Source organism: Rhipicephalus microplus, chromosome 4 (genome assembly GCF_043290135.1).
Source record: "Rhipicephalus microplus isolate Deutch F79 chromosome 4, USDA_Rmic, whole genome shotgun sequence".
Lineage (NCBI taxonomy): Eukaryota > Metazoa > Arthropoda > Arachnida > Ixodida > Ixodidae > Rhipicephalus > Rhipicephalus microplus.
In genome coordinates this window covers 32579379-32598892 of record NC_134703.1, presented here as the reverse complement: position 1 = coordinate 32598892, position 19514 = coordinate 32579379, and the positions used below count along the sequence as shown (strand labels likewise).

Below are 19514 nucleotides of genomic sequence, written 5' to 3'. Positions count from 1 at the left end.
TAACGCTGTGACAGTTTTTAAGAACAAATGGTGATAAACCATCTGGCCCAACTGCTTTAGTTGTATCTATCTGCCGTAACAAGCAATCAACACCAGTAATGTCAACCTCCACGTCTTTCATGGAAGGCCACGTGACTGGAAGCGCCCCCACATCGCCAGGTGTGCTTTGAGTAAAAACTGATCGGAAATAGTTGTTAAAAGCTTCAGCTTTTTCTTCATCGGTGCACAAAGTATTACCCTCCACGGTCAGAGCAGGAATGCTTATATCGTCTTTTCTAGTTTGTTTAACATACTTCCAGAACTCTTTCGGGTTTTGCTTTAACCTATCGCTTAATTGGGCAAAAAAAGTATCCTTCTTTGTTTTTATTGCCAATTTCAGTGTCAGGTTTGCATGCCTTAGCTCTTGTTCAATAGACGTGGTACTCCTATTGCGAAATTTTCTGTACGAACTTCATGCTTTCCTAATTAACCTGCGAATGCCTTCATTAAACCAAGGCTTTTGTTTTGTTCTCTTCTTTAGAATTCTGTTTGGTACATGAGCTTCAACTGCGTGAAGTAGCGTATCACGAAAATAAGACCACAGAGCTAAAGAGCAACGACTATCTGCCAAAAGCAAGAATGTTGGGTAATACGACTCTAATTCTGCAGAAACAGAATCGTAGTCACCTTGTTCATACAGGAAAATTTTTCGGGGTATTATCTGTGCTACTTGGCAGTATTCTATCTTTAAATCTGCCACAATGGCCTTATGGTCACTTATACCAGGAATCACCGACAATGTGTGGGCACAGTTGCTTACTGGATATTTCTTCTTCAGGGGCAGCGGCTCACTTTAGCTCATTCTAGCTCACTTTAGCATGGCTTTTAGCGCTGCATTTGAAGTTTCCACCTCTCGCCTTTTTTCGCAATTGAGTAATCGCTATCGATGTCCCATAATTCAGAAATAGCGACTTGAATATGCTGGCCAGTATATTCCAGGAACTAAAATACAGATATCTGTGGGCTCCCCGTACATTGCCCACAGTTAATGGGAACGCTGTGCATGCAGCAGAGGCGGATCCAGAGAGGGGGCGGTAAAGGCGATCGCCCCCCCCCCCACCCCCACACTCTGTCAGCACCCCCTTCTCTTCAGTGCGTGCTGTTCATCTGCTATCCTCAATTAGGGCAAATGAGTGGAACCGCTTTGAGCACACATTAACAGTACTTATGCTCTGAGAGAGTTTTTGTGGTAGTAAAAACAAAAAAAATAATGACCACGCCCCCCTTTTCAGTGTTACTGCAAGCGACCGCCCCCCCCCCTCCCCCAAGAAAAAAATTGGTGGCTGGATCCACCCCTGGCATCCAGCCGATTCTTGTGCCGAGTTCATCGTCATTTTAAAAGCGGAGCACATTAGGGGTCTGGCGTGTCGTATGCTGGCATTACGCAGGTTACGCCAGCAGGTTATGCCATGAATAGTGCAACCAAATGTAACATATTGAGCGTGCACTCTCTCCAAGGAGAAATCATTTTCCTTTGGTTTTACGAGCACCTTGATGATGATAAGTGGGGATCCCTTTAAAAGCCACTGATGTTCTTGTTCACTTTCTGTTGTGGTGATGGTGGTGAAAAGCTATTATAAAAGAGAGCGTTTGAGCCCCCGAAAGGGCCTTACAGACTAGGTGACCTCCTCAGTCCGGGACGTCAATGAACAATACCGCTGCCCTTGCTCGGGCAATCAGGGCCTGTTGGGCCCCAAGGTCGGAGCAGCTAAGCAGCGTCGCCTCTCAGTCCTCTCGCAGAGGCTGTGTTTAGCTGACAGGCCCACACCATATGGTAAACATCGGCTGTCTGCCCACAGAGCTTGCACCTACCTGTGATTGCGAGGCCATGTAAACCCCTGTCAGCCCTTGTGTCACTGCCATATCATGTTTCCAGCGCCCGAACGCGCGCTTCCTGTCTTCCCTGGTGCAGCTCCGAGTCCATGTTTTTCGGCAGAGGCTGTACAAAAAGTTTGTGCCCCCAAAGCTCCGGTGCCCTGAGCGTGTCCTGTGTTTGAAGCTCGTGTTGTATGTAAAGACGAGTGAGAAGACACCGCCCTGAAGGCGTTTGCGCAAGTCGAGCGTATTGGTTTACTAGATGGGCTTCGGATGAGTTCCTGCACCGAGTTGATCACATCAAGTGCGGTCAAACGCGCATCCGATATGGTGATTGGGAGACCTAGAGGCCATTTGGTGACCGTCAGTATTATTGCGTCTATGCGTTCGGTATCGTGTATCGTAAGCCGGAGATAGGGAAAGGAGTACAGGACTCTGCTGGTCACGAAGGCCTGGGAGAGACGAAGTGCATCTCTACCTTGCATGCAGTCTTCCGCGCTTATTTGAGACGCGGTGAATCATCCGTCCCACTAGTTTGCCGGTCTTTTTGAGTTTGGCGATGGTTGTATCAATTTTGAGGTGGCTGTAAATGTACAAGCCAAGGATTCTAATTTCTTCTGCCTCGCGAATGGGTGCCCCCGAGAGGGTCAGGCAAATGCGTGTTTTGTCTTCCAGGTTGGCTTTGATATGGATAGATTCAGATTTAGCTGGGGTGCACTGAAGCCCGCATGGCGATGCATATGAGTCGACAGTGGAGGCAGCCTGTTGGAGACTGGCCTCAATTTCTCCCAAATTTCCCTGTGTGCTCCATATTGAAATATCATCGGCATATAACGCATGTTAGATGCCTGAGATCCGAGCCAGCTCCATCGGAAGGTACATCAAGGCGATGTTAAAAAAGTAGCGGTGAAAGGACCGGTCCTTGTGGTGTGCCTTTTGTGCCCATGAGGTATAGAGACCGTATTCACCGTCCTCAATGCGAAGATAGGCCTTAATATCAGACAAGAAATCTCGTATATAGGAAAAGGTCATTTCACCGCAGATGGTGGTGTTTAGATTAGCTAGTATAGCACTATGTTTCACATGGTCGAAGACGCCTTTCAGGTCTAGGGCAAGGATGACCTTAGCGTTGCTGCGCAGTTTCAGGCTGTATTACTTCACGGTGGAATTGTAGTAAAACGTCTTCAGCCGATTTTTGTGGTCGGAAGCCATACATTGTGTCAGCAAAGGCACCTGTGCGCTATAGATACCACGAGAGGTGTTCTCAAACCATGGTTTCCATAAGATTTCCTGTGCAGAAGGTAAGAGAAATGGGACGCAGGTTATAAGTGTTGATAGGTTTACCCGACTTTGGTATAAAAGTAACCAGGGTGGTCTTCCGGTCTTTCGAGATGGGTTGACCTTTCCAGATGGTGTTGATATAATCGAGGAGGTGCATGTACGCTGAATCGGGAAGATTAGCAAGTTGTTTTACCATGATGTTGTCTCGGCCTGGCGCCGTGTCTCTTTTCATCTTACCAAGTGCCACTTTGAGCTCATAAAGTTCAAAAGAGAGGGTCCAGTTTGGTTTGCCTGTGCATTGATATTCAGGTCATTGCGGATTTCGAATTCGGCAGAGATATCTGTCACTCAGCGTATCTGCGAGTAACGCCTTGGAAACCATGCAAGGCGCGGCGGAGTTGGCGTTGCGTTTCCGCTCTGGACTGGGTCGATGAGGCTTCGAAAGAGTCCCTTGAATTCATCTGTTAAGCAATAGTGTTGCACTTTTCCACTTAGTTTGCGTCCGCAAGTTGGGCGGTATATGCTGCAGCTTCTTCTGTGAGCGATGCAATGCGGAGTTTGTGTTTGCGGTTGAGTTCTTGTTTTTTCCATTGCCGAGCTAGGCTACGACGTGCCTCCCATAGCTGCAACAAGTATAGGTCTATCGCAGGGATGGTTTCGGTGGTGTGTAAATAGTGGGTGTGCTGTTTCTGCAAATGTCGAAGTTGGTTGGCCCATCTGGTATAGAGCTCAGTGTGAAGAATGCAGGGTGTTTGTTGCAGGCGGAAGGTGTGCTAGTTCATGATTTTTGCTTGACCCTGTCTTCGCTTGGCTGCACGGGCAATGAGAGTGAGCTTGATGATGCAGTGATCACTGCCTAATGTGTCACCCATGTTTTCCCATGCGGCTTGCTTCGTATTTCGAACCAAAGTAAAGTCGGGGCACTTTACTCTCTGAATGGAGTTGCCAATACGTGTTGGGTATGTTGGGTCAGTGAAGAGCGTCAGAAAGCTTACGCCCTCGAGCCGTTTCCCGTACATAGCCCCAGTGTTGACTGTGCGCATTAAAATCTCCCAAGATAACAAGTGGGTTGGAGCCTGCCACCTCGAGTGCACGTGTGAATATTTCTGTAAACGTAACTTGCTGCTGATGAGGGGGGCAGTAGATCTTTAGTATGTGCGTTGCAGGCTCTGCACGCCTGAGCGGAAGAATCGTAACCATGTTGTAATTTTGTGGTGTCGTCAGCTCTAAATCAATGTTCTGAGCCGTGTAAGTTTTGTGCACTAAAATGCAAGTGGGTGGCTCATTCTAAAACGTATTATACCCAGTCATTTTAGCCTCTAGTCTGGGTTCTTGCAGCGCGATGACCGCCGGGGATGTTCCCAAATTTTGAAAGTAGAGTCGCAAGTGCCCGCGCTTTTTGCGGTCGCGAAAGCCCCTGCGATTCCACTGGACAATTTCGAGTTGTTGGTATAATTTTTTTTTGTCTTCCGCTGTGTCGATGCCATCATGTACTATTATTCTTGAAGGGTATTGATCTAGGGGCTCGATAAAGGCGGAGAAGACTGCGAGTCGGCTGTTTCGAGTTCGGTGCTTCTTGAGGCAGTGTCGTGTGTTGTCCGAGCGAGCGAGCTTACTAGCGCGATATGATGCCCGGGGTGAGCGTGCGCGACGTGTTGCTCGTGGGTAGGCAAGAAGCCATTGCTTAAGTTGTGTAGTGACCTGATGTGTCACCTGCTGAGTTACCTGCTGGATCATAACAGGAAAGTGCGCCAGCTGCTCCGTCATGACTTGAAGCTTATTTTCAATGTTAGTGAGGCGCCGCTCATGATCGGCGAGAGTTCTAGCACTTGTGCTTGTTTGGGGATGGGACACAGACGTGCTGGCCGAGCACTCAGGGACCGTGTCTTCGGGGTCTTTCATGTTAGACTCTAGACAAGAGTTATAAGGCGTGCCTTCCTCTAGAACCTGAAGTTTTGCTGATAGTTGCGCATTTTGCTTTTTAAGGAGCCCTATCGTTTTACGCATTTCGAGTTCGAGAGGTGTAGGGTGGGGAAGGTTGGCAGTATGGGAGGTGACCTCTGCCCAGCCGCTGACCTGTTTGTGTTGCTGCTGTTCCAGCGGAGGGAATTCGCCTGGGTTCATAGATGGCAGCAGTTGTTCTGGCACCCCGGTCTCAGATGTCGGCTGCTGTCGAGGTTGCTTCGGTTAGTTCCGAGGACGGGCATCTGTATTGTTGTTTTCAGGAGGTTCTTTACCCCCTTTGCTATGTTGTGCCTGCTGCTGGTGGTGGTCAGGTTGCCGGTGGTGTGGTCGTGCAGACTTTCGGGCAGGCCGAAATTTCTCCTTGCATGCAGCGGATACAATAAGATGACCTCTCTCCGCAGATGAGGCTTATTAGCTGACATTCATGTTCAGCCACGGCACTGGAAGCGTCTTCCGTGGTTTTACTGCACAGGTGACAGCGGCCGTTTCCGGGTTGGGGCAGTTGTCGACCCAGTGGCCAACCGTGCCGCATTTGTAGCACGTGGAAATGGTCTTCTTGTAACGTCGCACCATAACGCACTCAAAATTGTAGTTGATGTAGCGTGGTAGCTTCCTCCAAACGAAGGTGACCACCGCCACAGAAGATTACCCGAGCTTCCGGACGAATGCACTTTCACCTTCACGTCAGTATAGCTTGGGGACTCCGAAGTTTCATCTTCGCGGACAAAGATGACGTCGCGGCAAGTCTCCCCGTTCATTTTCAGATGACCTATAAATGGGTATACAACGACTCTCCCAGTCGCAAGTCGAATTCCTTGATGAGTTGATCGATGACACGCACGATTTGGGTAGTGCACACCAACACATTTTGTTCCCAAACAGGCCACACATTCAAGTCCCCGGCAGGGACTCCAGTGATGTGGCCGCCATTGCGGTGCCAGCGTCCTCGTGGCGGGACACTTTCCGAATGCTTAACGTAGTACGCGGCTTGAGCACAATTATAATGTCATCGGAGCGCACGCGAGGCGTCTGAGCCGGTCGCCATCGCGCGAGCGTGTTGCGTTGAGACGAAGGTAGAACACTGACGTCCTTTGCTGAGGCGGCGTCGGTCTAACGCGCTTGTTGCAGGGAGGGGGTGGGGGTGGGCATTAACTTTTGCAGACATCTTGTTTTGCCTGTCGTTGCTGACGAAGGCGAATCAATGTCTGAAGGCATTCATTTTCAGTAGGGGCGTCGTCTTCGCCAACGATACTTGAATTTAGGCCCACTGCATTGACGTGGGGTCGTATCCGGGATCTCCTTTCAAGTGTTCAAAAACATGGATGGCCCTGCACTGCAGTGGCTACTGGACACGCTTAGCGCCATCTGGACGACCGGAGAGCTGCCTGAATCGTGGAAGCATGCCAAAGTTGTGCCGATACCAAAGCCGGGAAAGCACCCGAGCTAATCTTCGGCCAATTGCTTTAACATGTACGTTGTGCAAGCTTCTTGAACGCATGTTGGCGTCGCACATCTCCTGGTGGCTGGAAAATCACGCCTGGTACCATCCGGCCCAGAGTGGCTTTCGACTGCATCTGGGCACGGAAGATGGCCTAGATCATTTGACGTCCATGGTGCTTGTGGGAAGAAGATCAAGCAGCATTCAAACCCTTCTCGTCATAGACGTTCATAATGGCTACGATTTCGTCAGCCACTCTGCGATCATTCGCATAATGCAATGACTTCAATTTCCGCCTCGCGTCTGCGACATTGTGGGGTATTTTCTGACGCACCGTACCTTATGCATCCGAGTAGGCAAGGAACGAAGCGGACACTTTGTAATGAAGCGGGGTGTACCGCAGTGTTCGGTGCGGGCCCCGATACTCTTCAATCTTGCCCTGTTGCCCCTCGCGTGACAACTAGCATGCCTTCCAGACACCTTCCTCCTCCTGTATGCGGATGATTTGACTGTGTCGACACTAGATCCAGACCTGCAATGCTAGCAGGAGACACTCCAGAGTGCTCCTGATAAGGCGTTGGACTGGTGTGCGCGCATAGGACTAACACTATCTGCCACGAAGACTGCATTCATGTCTATCACCAACAGACGAGGTCGCCGTCACCTCCTGCAGATGCCGATTTGTTTGAGCCTAAATGGCCACACCCTCCCCCCTGTATCCACAATCCGTGTGCTCGGGGTCGAACTGGACGCATCTGGCTCTGCGAATGCGTGGGTTCGCTCTGCTTGTCGTAAGAGTGCTAATACCCTCCATCTTATTCGTCGCATCTCGCAAAAGACCGGAGGTGCCTGCTCTGGCCCGTATTTTGGTGCGATCAATCATACAACCTCGACTCGTTTTTCAAGCTCAGTTTCAACGACTGACATTAAGAGACTGGGACACTCTCGACACCGCCAACTGAGATTCCATGAGGGCGATTACATGCCTTCCTCGCATAACACCTATCGCGACCCTCCAGGCGTAAGCGCAGCTCAACACCATCGGCGAAATTGTACACCAGCGTCGAGTCGCTCACTACCTAAAGAGTCAAGCTGTACCTGTGGCGGCAGCTTTTGTTCACTACTATAATTCAATGCTGTCACAGCCTGACGCACCCTTGGCAGAAGTTCCACCATGGCTCAAGTCACAGGCAAGCGATAACCGACCACTGACCCGCCTGCGACAATCCACCCGACAATTAAGTGACGCAGGAGGGCGTCGTCACTACCACCGACAACTCACTAGCGGTATACGTAGACGCAACTATCGATAACTCCGTTCTGCGCACCAGTCTCGTATGCCCCGCGCTACCTGAAACTCAACATATCTGCTTATACGTAACAGCTCCCACCCATATTAGCGGAGCTCACTGCGATACGGGACGGGCTAACTGTTTTGATATCCAAAATAGATTCTTTGTCGCACGACAAATTGCTTTTATATACGGACTCCACGCAGGCAGTTAGAGAGCTGCGAAAAGTGACCAGCTCCCTCGATATAGCCTCTGATATACACCGATTGATTCACTCGTGTGCCTGTCCTGTCCGCGTACTGTGGACTCGCTGGTCTGCACCGGCTCATTTGGAAGCAGATGCCACTTGTCATCCAGTGGCTGTTCAACACCTGCTGACCTCACTTCGTTTGTCCCCGAAGGACAGATTGCTCGTGCACAAAGAAACCCTCCGGCACTCCACGCGTGCACTAATTCCTCCGCGTGGATCAGGCCTTCCAGGTGGCTTAACTTGCCGAGAGAAGGTTGTGCTCAGGAGGATTTGTGTGGGCGCCACCTTGACTCCTGCAATCCGGGCAACATGGGCATCTGGTGCACAGCCTACAACAACGACATGCCCATTCTACGTTTCTCCAGTTACAGAGGCAACGCTTGATCACCTATTGGGAGCGTGCCCGAGCCTTCACCAGGCTTGCACTCGCCACCTACGCGGGCTTCACCACCACCCCGGCCAACCACCTGGGGAGAGTGGAGTGATTACAAATGAAAAGAGAAAAGTGAGCCCCGTAACTGTCTCTCAGGGGGAGGACACCTCAACAGTAGCTCACGAGGGATGGGGGTAGAGAAGGGAGTAAAAGGATAGGATTAAAAGATAGAGAGAGAGAGAGAGAGGAAGAAGAGATGGAGGCGTAGGGACAACGAGCGATGGAAGTGAGGAGAAGACCGGACAGATGGACACGGTTGCAGGAGTCCGAGGACGGGGCACCACTGGCTAGTGCTCTTGTCGGCGACAGGAGATGGCGTAGGGCTAATCCAGTCAGCCAGAGCTACGCTGTCGTCGTCGTCGGTGAGCGGCGGCAGGAGGTGGCGTAGGACCAACCCAGTCGGCCAGAGCTGCGCTGTTGTCAGAGATCGCGAGGGCACAACCTGTCGGCACAATATCCAGCGAGCGAGTTCGACCACCTACTTGACGCGCTGGACACACAGTCTACTGCATCGACCACTACTGGCCTTTGTACAGGACACAGAATTTTTTAATTTTTGCTTAACTGATGCCGTAGGGAATACTGGCGCCAATCCGGTGATCTTCTGAGCCGCCATCGCCGGTTGACGCCGGTGAGCAGCCGCGCCACGCCTCTCATCAAGTAGGCTTAGCACCGCGACCAAGCCGCGAGATCTTCAAGTTGGCGTTTAAATTCCAAAACTGGTCCCACCTGCATAAATGTGGTCTCTACTATTCCCTCGTGACGTTACAAACACGATGAAACCATTTTCATTGGGCAAGGCTTTGGTTCCACGAAAATATTTAACGGTTGACGGAGCTGACGGGCCACACGTCCACTCGGGTCGCGTCTGACGCGACAGTCCTGTCTTCTATTGTGTTTCATACCCACAGTGGGGGAATGGAGAAGACTGGGTGGTCTTATAAAGTTTTACGGAGTTTTAGAGTAATGAATGTCGTAGAATAAAATAGAGAGAGAGAAAAAACTTTATTTGCGCATAACGCGGAGCATTCCAAATGGTCGGGCACTTATTCTAGGGCTCCGCTGGCCCTAGCCATCCTCTCTACCCATTGGACCAGCCAGCGCTGATCAGAAATGGTCGAACTGGACAGCAGTGCCTCCCATTGTTCCTCTGTGTTATTCATGTTGTGGTGTTCCTCACTGTGATGTGTACACTCCCACGTAACGTGAAACAGAGTTGGTGTGGCCCCACACCACGGACATGTATCTCTGTATGCTGTGGGGTAGTATATATGTAGCCTGTGTAAATTCGTATATGTGTTTATTTGGATTCTGCGTAATGCCAACGATTCTATTGTTGTGAGGTTCTTATGTGGTGATGAATACAGCTTTCCATTGTGCGTGTAATACTGAAGAATTGTACCAAAGTTAGGGTCTAGGGGCGTTGGATCCTCTATTGCAGTGTGCAAGGAAGCTCGGTGATTTGTGAAGCCTCGAGCCGGCTCATCCGCAAACTGGTTACCGGTGACACCCTTGTGTCCAGGCGCCCAGACAATGATTTGGGTGTATTCAATTGGAAAGTCTTTATGAGCCTTGGTTAGAATTTGAAAGGCCTCAATACATATTTTACCTTTTTCGTAATTCCTACTAGCAGCCTTCGAATCCGTGATTAATGTCAGTGGGGCTTTTCGCTCCCTGCACTCCTAGATTGCCACCGCGATCACTATCTTCTCGCTTCTGTGGCTTGGGCTATGGAGGCAAAACTTGTCAACATTTCCTCTTCAGTCGGTGACCACGGCCACCACGTTCTTTGCATTTGCCTGATATGGTGCAGCGTCTGTAAATCTCGCCGTATTCAAATATTTTGTCTTTTTATCTATGTAAGCGGCTCTTGCTTTACGTCTTCCAGCATGTAGAACTGGGTCCCTGTTCTTCGGTAAGGGACATATCTTGTACCAGGCTCCGACTGAGCACGACGATTCCTTAGTTTTTCCACGTGCCTGTACTTATTCACCAAGGCCGATCCTCTGAAGAAGTTTTCTGCTGGTTGGCGTCTGTATCAGGCAGTTGATCTGGGTGGTTGCTTTGCACTTTAGCCAACTCATCAAATGTATTGTGAAGTCCGAGCGCTAATAGCTTCGCAGTTGAAGTGCTTTGTGGTAGTCGCAGAGCCGCTTTATGCGCCATCCTTATTACTTTGTCTGCTTTTTTTTTCTCCTCTCTATTCATGTTGTGGTAGGGTAGCGCTTAGTCATCAGCAGACTAACATAGAATAAAGACATTACAAACTTTCGAATAAAATTTTGATGCTCACTCAACAGCACAAATCATAAAGTTTTTCATTAGTAATAAATAATAAATGAAATCAACATCCTCATTTACCAAAAAGTGCACATAAGATAAGAGTTATGCATGTATCGACATGAAAGGATAATGATATAGATTAGTTTGTTAGTCCTTTGGTTTCATTCAGATAATTCCACACAGCCACGCAAGCTTTTGCAATGGTGAACCTAGAAATATAGGCTCCAAGAGACAGAATCACTGGCATGAATGAATTCATTCCAGTAGAACGTAGAAGTAGAAATTTACGGGCTTGTTTTTTTGTTATATACAGTATGAATGAGAGCTAAGAGACAAGAGTGGCAAGGTATATGTTTTCATCCGATTCTCTCTACACACAATTGCATTACATTTGTTGCTAATAACATCCCCTATAATTTCCCTTGAAGCACTGTCTGTTAGCTCTCATTAATATTTTGAAGCACGAAACAAAGAGGTCCCCCCAAGTTTGTCACAGTTACTTTATCGTTTCCTCAATAGCTGCCAGCGAGCTCTCAATTCACATGAAGCCGACGTCTTGGCGAGAGGCTGCCTTGAGCACATGTGAAGCCTGTCATCGGAGCGAGGGAGGTGCATTTTCAAAAAAAGCATATGGCTGCCATGAGGCCACCTTGGAGCATCGTAAGAATCTAAAAAAAAACACAGAACGCTTCGATTAATTACACTGCCACCTCGTATCACACCCGCGTACGTCATTTAGCGTATTCCTTTTAATGAAGTACTGAGAATAATTTTAAATATTTTGGCTGGTTGCTCTAAATGTAAACACCGGTATCGAGAACCTCAGAAGAGAGAGTTGTAGTGCCTGGAAAGATATAGCTTTAACAACGCTACCTTAACACACACACACACACACACACACAAACACACACACACACACACACACACACACACACGTATCACACCCGCGTACGTCATTTAGCGTATTCCTTTTAATGAAGTACTGAGAATAATTTTAAATATTTTGGCTGGTTGCTCTAAATGTAAACACCGGTATCGAGAACCTCAGAAGAGAGAGTTGTAGTGCCTGGAAAGATATAGCTTTAACAACGCTACCTTAACACACACACACACACACACACACACACACAAACACACACACACACACACACACACACACACACACACACACACACGCACACACACACACACGCACGCACACGCACACGCACGCACCCATGCACGCACCCACACACGCACCCACACACAAACGCACCCACACACACACGCACCCACACACACACACACACCCACACCCACACACACGTTTAGTTTCGATATCAAGAGGAAGTGCTAACGTGTTAACTTATTATACAAGTGCTAACGTATATAGATGGTTGCGCAACTTTGTTGTTAGTCCTGAGGTGCACGACTCAACGCGCAGCGGGCAGCTGCCACGTTGGGAGAGTCAGGCCAACTTATTAGGGGCGAAGCTACTTAAGGTGTGGGTCATTCCCTCCTCCTTTTGTATGTATAATAGGCACGTAGGCACCTCTAGTTTCTTAATTGCTCACTAAATGGCGTTAGTGGATTTTTTAGAGACGAAAATCAAAGAGGATAGATGGCACTGTTATGACAAGAAATTCACAGCACATTCACGCATAGTGAATGGTGATGAGGGGGGCGAAGCATTCGTCCGTATGTCCGATGCTTGCTCTAGGGTGATATGAGTGGACGGACAGTCAGATAGACAGACAACCGGACGGACGGATGGACGTTTCTCTCCACTCATCATCACTTACTCCATGGATATGCTGTATATTTTTTTATAAACTGCGATCTATACCATATAAAATTTTGTTTTCGGGCAGCACCGACATTACGTCCTTCTAGCGTTCGCCAGCGTCGTCAGCGGTCCCGTGAAAAACACACGGCGAAAGGCAGGTCTGGTATCGAATTCTCGCAAATCGAGCATTTTCCTGATGTGTTTGATTCGTCACGTCAGCTGTTATCCTGCGAAAGGTTTTTACTCCATCACCAGTACACCTCAGCATATCAACGCGCAGCTACACACTTTGTTGATGCTGTTGCTGATAATGATAATTATTGTTGCGCGCTTTTTGATTTGAGGGCCAACTACTCGTTGTGCCACGAACATGTTTCGACGCGTGGTGCAATTCTAGGCTACGGGCACGCTACATTACATGCCTTAAAAGAACACAAAAATGAAACAAGCACTTGGTTTATGTATGTATAGAGTATTCTCTGAGAAATCTAGTGTCGATAATTTCACCATAATAAGTTCATAGTTAGAGGAGAAGATCAAGGTGCCAGAACCATTTCTATATTTCGCGCATAAACTTGCGAGCGTGACATCACGAATTTTCAAAGTGGATTTGTCGTATTTTTAGACATTGGCTCGACAATATTTCCCGAAGCTTAGTAGGTTAAGTCTCTGGCCCCATAAGCAGGCATTATGCTTAATTTTTACCTATTAGGAGCTAAGTATGTCTTGGTAAACACTGTAAAAATATAATCTGATCTTTCATCCGCAGCCACAATTTCTGCGAAACGAGCTCTTTGATGCTACGTCCTTAAAAACTTCTTGCTCTTTCTTTTCTTTTATGGAGCATGCGTTCAAGGACAACGGATGTGGGACGAAATCGCCCTTTTTTCAGAATCGCTCTCCAGATTTGTGTCATTCTGAACACCACTATACCGATATGTTTTTCAAGTCCCGACTTTGTGTATATTGTAGCATGTATATGCTTCTGCTTCTTAAACGAAGGTCTCCAAGGTCCTCATTCCTAAACCATGGTCGTACCCGAATCTCTCGTTTTCATAAGGATTTCGCGTCTTTAGTGTATGTTATGATGAAAGTACGCCTCAATTTGCAAACAAATATTGTAGTTATTTTTTACCCAGTTGAGGCTCCTTAGAACGCATAAGCCAAAGATTGTAACGCAGCACGCAGCCAGCTCGACATCACCCCTTATCTTGACAAATGCCATAAACCAAAATTATCGAGCCGTAAACCCTAGCTTTACGGACACTGGTTGATTTTGGGCATCGTGAGCTGCATAGTTACTGCAACCGCCGTGGGATGTCGCCACGTTCCCATTCACGATCACACTGAAGATAAACTGCGCGTTTGAAGAAAAAAAAAAAAAGAATGATAGTGGTCATGACGCAGCGCTGACGGACGAACACATCTTGCGCCCTTGTCATTCCACCTGCGTATTGCTTTCAGCGCGCTCGCTGGTTCGGAAGGAGAGAGAAGGTGTTTGACGCGAGCGACAACCCCCCCCCCCCCCCCCCCCCCCGTAACTTCGCTCGTACGTTGCGCACGCGTAAACAAAACAAAACAAAAAAATGGATGGGAGTCGATTCGGGAGGTATTAAGCTCAATCACTGAATCCATGCGGCTTTTACTAGGAAAAGTGTTGCAGGGACCCTTTGAGAAAAACGAAACGTAAAGACAAGGTTGCTCTATGAATACGGCCCTTATGCGCTTGGGAGAAACTTCTGATCGAGGAAAGGGCACTATGTTGCTTAAAATTATCGATACGTCAAAGATGTCAATGAAGCATCAAACTTAATCAATCAATGCATCAGAAGCGATAAAAAACGAGCCGTCACATTCATTCACTCACTTTGGACGCGTGTGATACCAGTATTTCATCTTTGAAAGCAAAACATATATGACCCCCCCCCCCCCCCCCTTTTGCATTGCCGCACTGCAACTCTCGTGCTTTATCACAAGTTCCTTCATTATTCGCTCAATTGGCCATCTTATACACCATCCGCAGAGCACATATCTCATCGCATTAGTCATCTATTTCAGATTGCCGGCTCATGATCGCGCATTACTACACTTTTTCTGCATGATCCTTTTTTTTCCATAGCCACTTATTGGGACGGCCTCCCCCGGGACATCGTCACCATCGTCTCGTCATCTACCTTTCAGGAGCGTGTTATTGATCTTATTCGATACAAATACAACATTCACTGCTTATTGTTGACCAAAATAAAACCCCACTCCCTTTGCAATGCAATACAAGATAGTAAACTGAACTGAATGTGAATGTACGCGACAATATGTTAACAGTCACCCCAGAAGAAATATGCTGTGAATATTTCAACAGAGGTACAGGATGCCCAAGCTATCTCATTCATTCAGAACACGCCTTTTAGATTGAAGGTCGTGTAATGCGGCTATAGACACGTCGTGCCTAAACGAAACGTACCAATATGGCCACAGTCCCGAGTTCATTGTTTTGGTACGAAAGGCAGATGAAACCGTTGACTAGGTACATTAGCGCTCCACTTCCATAGTATGTCATGAGCTGCAAATAAAGAAAGTCACCGGCAATGAGGGATGAAAAGAGCGAATAACGCAGAGGTGGGCTAGTTTATAGGTATTAATTATGAAAGACTGTGCGGGCAAAGAACACAAGGAAGACACAAAGAGGAAACCGACTCCGCATTTTTGAATGATATCATCGAACATCGTTTTTAGCAAGGTGGTCTCTACCATACTCGCAAATAGCTACACAGAACTAAACAGTTATCCCGGTCTTTTCACGCTTGCACAGCCATATCTTTCCAAGATAAAGCATTCCTTATACATACCACCACATCACAATCACCTGTTTTCATATTATACCATCGCATCTTTTCCATTAGTGGACTAAATCGATGTAATGACACTGATGATGATGACGACCCTAGCTCGTGAGTTCTAAAAGAGCATGCCACTTTCAGATGAGAATCTTTTCATTTGACCTGAACATATAGCAACGCTCCGCGGCACAGCCAATTTTACTCTGCCGGCGAATGCGTTTCGTCGAAGATACTCACATATCTCTTCGTGGGTTCCAGTTCTCCTATCAGAGCGTGCAGAATGAAGAAGCACCCGTTGAGCAGGTAAGAGAAGCTCAGGTAGTGAATCATCTGGTAGGCACCATAGAAGTAGCCCTCGACGTTTAGGAGGAGCAAGAGCACGAAGGCAATCCCCTGTATGACGAATTCGCATCAATCAACAATCAATCACACAACAATAACTCCACACGCTTCATATTATCGAACTACAATCGCACTGCCAGTATATCTGCAATGAAAAATAATCTGTCCCTGCCTACCCTGTCACTTCGAAGAAAAGTTTCCCGCCTATCAACTTTTCATAAATTGTATCACCACCCCATCTTGCGCGACGAACTTATTTTGCAACCCCAGTATTTTTCCAACCGTGTCGATCACCGTCACAAGGTTGGAATTATCACTTATCGTACTAACACAGCTGCGCAGTTGTTCCTGCCTCGTTCTTCTCGCGAGTGGAACCACCTCCCCCCCTGAAATTGTTGCTATTAATGACAACCATCTTTTTCGTGATACCGTAGCTAACATTGTATACGCAGGACCTATTTAATGTATTTTTGTTTGTACGCTGACTTTTGCTTATATTCGTTCTAACGCTGTATTTTTCCCTCCCCACCATGTACCATGTGTTATTCAATGTAATCCACTCCCCTCTGTAATGCCATTTGGCCCTGAGGGTATTATAAATAAATAAATAAATAAATAAATGATAGAGGATCATACAGTAACGCATAACGAGCCGCAGCGTCAGAGGCACGCCTCAAATGAGATTGACGTTCTCAGTCGATTAAATTGTTCTTTATCCTTCTTTGAGCAACTCTGCACTTACAGTCAGACAAGCGAGCAAAGTTCACCTTTCGGCTTGCTAAACAGTATATTTCATCATTGTCAGCGGCCTCTTCATTGAAGCGTGGCTCGTATAGATAGAGTTGAAAGTAAAAACTGCCTTACATTGCTAGCAGTATTGCAGACTTTTTTTTTCGTTTGAACGTAAAAAACAATATCCCTATAGCCGATGTTGTGCGCTTTCCCGACATCAAAATATCGGTATGGTTGTCACTGAGATAGAGACAGTTAATGTATCTAAGACGCGGTGGTGACGTGGATTGGGTATGGAGTTAATGGAGGCAAAAGCTCAGACATAATCTGCTAATGAACTATTCCACGAGACGATGAGAAGCGGTGTGAGTGCGCTGCATTCCAGGAGAGGCAAACAGGCATGCACTTGTAGATGGTATAAGAAGCTATAGCTCAATAATGTTCCCACACCAAAAACATTTGATTCTCGAAATGCAATGAGAATCCCGGCTATACTAAATATGCGTCAACTTAGTATAGCGCAAACGCACGCACGCACACACACACACACACACACACACACACACACACACACACTCGCAAAAAGCTTGATTGCAACAGTAAGTATTGACCAGCCCCCCCCCCCCCCCCTCACCATGTCCCCTTCACCGAAGAACACTCAGCCCGCCCATAGCAAAGACTAAAGAAACGGGGGAGCTCCCGAATTTCTCTCCCTCTCACCATCACGTCACTCCTCTTCACACACACAAGCCTTTTACCCTTCTTGGCTATCACAATGCAAAAGGCTATGCTATATATGCTTTATTCTCCCTTCCATCTTTCGCTCCTCCTCACCCCCAATTTGCCTTCCATATGCACCCCCTTGCTATACCATACTGTACATGACTATAATACGTGCTCCTGGCTAGGCAATACTAGACATTCCCTCTCCTGGCGTGGCCAATAGGCTAAGCACGGCTGGACAACCTTTCCCGAACTAAACATCTCCTCTGTTCACAAAAACGAAAAAAAAGAAACACGTCAAATAACACTGGTATTTTTTCACCATATCCTTCCAAAGGCAAACGTTTCATATAACACACATTTCTTAATGAGACGTCCATAACGATGCACTGCTGTGTGACTCGCACAGTTAATTTCATAAGATTAGTATAGTTCCTCGTGGAGTACAAATATATCCGAAACAGTATAATATTGTTAGAATGCTACCCTTAACATGCCCTTACTATTCCGAAAAGTTCATTGAGCCTAATGAGAGTGCTCTACAAGTGCACTTAGAATGTGCAATTTGAATAGGAGGTTTTCTACCGATTCATTATATGTTAGTAAAACGCAGATTCATCGCTGAATATAAACAGGTTGAAATATCTTACAGTCGTCGCCGCTGCTGCTGCTCCTCTCTTCGTCTGCAGGTATCCGTTTGCAAAGCCTCCCTGAAAAAAAGTTGATGGGCTCAAATACAAAAATAACTAAAATAATTGACGAGGAATAGTACAAATAAAGCGTCAGCATCGCTCATGGCACGTGTCATTGCCATGGTCACGAACGCTTACCTTTCCCATCGTGGCGACAACGTCGTTATTCTTCAGCGCCTAAAGGCAAGCATTCACCGAACGAGCCTTCTTCGTCTTCGTCATCTTCGCAGAAACCCGAAAAGATGACGCTATAGCCCTCAGCCTATGATTTCGTGCAAAACTTCACATTGCGAGCATGAAATTTGCAATAAATATTAGGATTTGTCATGCCAAAACAACGATACGATTATTGGCACGCTGTAGTGCGCAATTCCGGTTTCATTGCGCCCACCCAGGCTTTGCATTTGACGAGTGAAAGGTGTTGTATCGTGCGTGGGACGTGATGCGATGGAGCCCAAAAGGGCCCTGCGCCCGTAGCGCCAGCTGGAGGAGAAGGAGAGGAGCTGAGACCCAGGCTAGGGTGGCTAGACACCCTACCCTACCCCATTTTAGACGCCCAGGCGGAAACTTGGCCACGGTACTCTATTACTATGTACAGTGCGTTATATACCGTGGTAGTGCGCCCCCCTGGTGCCAGAGAACTGGTTCTCCCAATGGAACCGAAACTAAAATACCACAAAAAAAGACTGCCTTTTGTGTCCCGTTCGCATCGTCTTCTCACTCATTTGCCCTGCTTCTCCTCTCGGTGGACACCTCAACCGTGTCATGAGGAGATGAACATCATTGCGCGTCAACGTTGGCGTGTGTGCAGGGGCAAGGTGGTCCCCTAAGAGGTGGAGTTGAGGGGTGGAGCAGAGTCTGCCACATCCAGAAAAGTCACAGTTTCGCCGCTAGGCCAAGCAATGAATGCGATAGCAAAAAATTATAGTATCACGTGTAGAACGACAACAGGCTCTAAACTTTCAGCCATTGAGTTTCCTAAAATAGATCTAAGAAATTCTATGCTTTCAGCACACCGCTGCTGCACAAAGGACGCTCGTAAAGAACGCATAGGTATATACACTGGACAAGTGTGAACTAATAATCGTCATAGTTGTTACGTGTTTGCATTTGAGAAACGCGCCGAAAGTGCCCGCAATGCAAAAGCCGGCGCTGTTTGATTTCCCTTTTATTCTTTTAAACTGTGGAACATGAAATGACCTCTTTGCGTCTACTGGCACGCGGTGGCGTGTGACGCCTAGTGAGCCACGCCAGGTCAAGTCAAGTCAAGTCAAGATCCTTGATGATGTGGCGCATACCCACGCTGGGGGATTGACCAAGAACCGGATAGTTTTCACGAATTTCTTCCTTAATGACAGGTTAAGATGAGTCTTTTTACGAGAAATAAATGAAAGATGCAACAGGACCAATTTGATGGTTGAATTGTAAATAATCTGTAGTGTGATGCAATAAAGTGGCGTATTTGATTTAATGTGAATTTGGAAAAGTCAAAATCTACCGAAGAATCACTTTAACACCTAAACGTCTTTGAACTTTCGACAAACTCCTGCACTGCTTCAACAATCTTCTCGTCGCTGTGGCCAAGAGACAAAGCCCCAAAAGAAAGCACCCTTTGAGCATTTAAATC

General features: G+C 47.3%; 1 protein-coding gene across 2 annotated transcripts; it reads right to left on the bottom strand.

Moving 5' to 3' along the window:
- Positions 1–11279: 11279 nt before the first annotated feature.
- Positions 11280–18282, bottom strand: LOC119171369 (uncharacterized). 2 transcript variants are annotated; one of them, XM_075891833.1, is made up of 5 exons: positions 18026–18268; positions 17846–17905; positions 15636–15791; positions 15023–15121; positions 11280–11464 (listed from the first exon to the last, which is right to left on the bottom strand). In XM_075891833.1, exons 1-5 carry the CDS (start codon positions 18032–18034, stop codon positions 11414–11416), a joined length of 375 nt encoding a protein of 124 aa, XP_075747948.1. In that variant the 5' UTR covers positions 18035–18268; the 3' UTR covers positions 11280–11413. The 2 variants fall into 2 exon arrangements, with proteins under 2 accessions (XP_075747948.1, XP_075747949.1); XM_075891834.1 differs by lacking the exon at positions 15023–15121 and having other exon boundaries at positions 18026–18282.
- Between the last annotated feature and the right edge of the window lie 1232 nt (positions 18283–19514).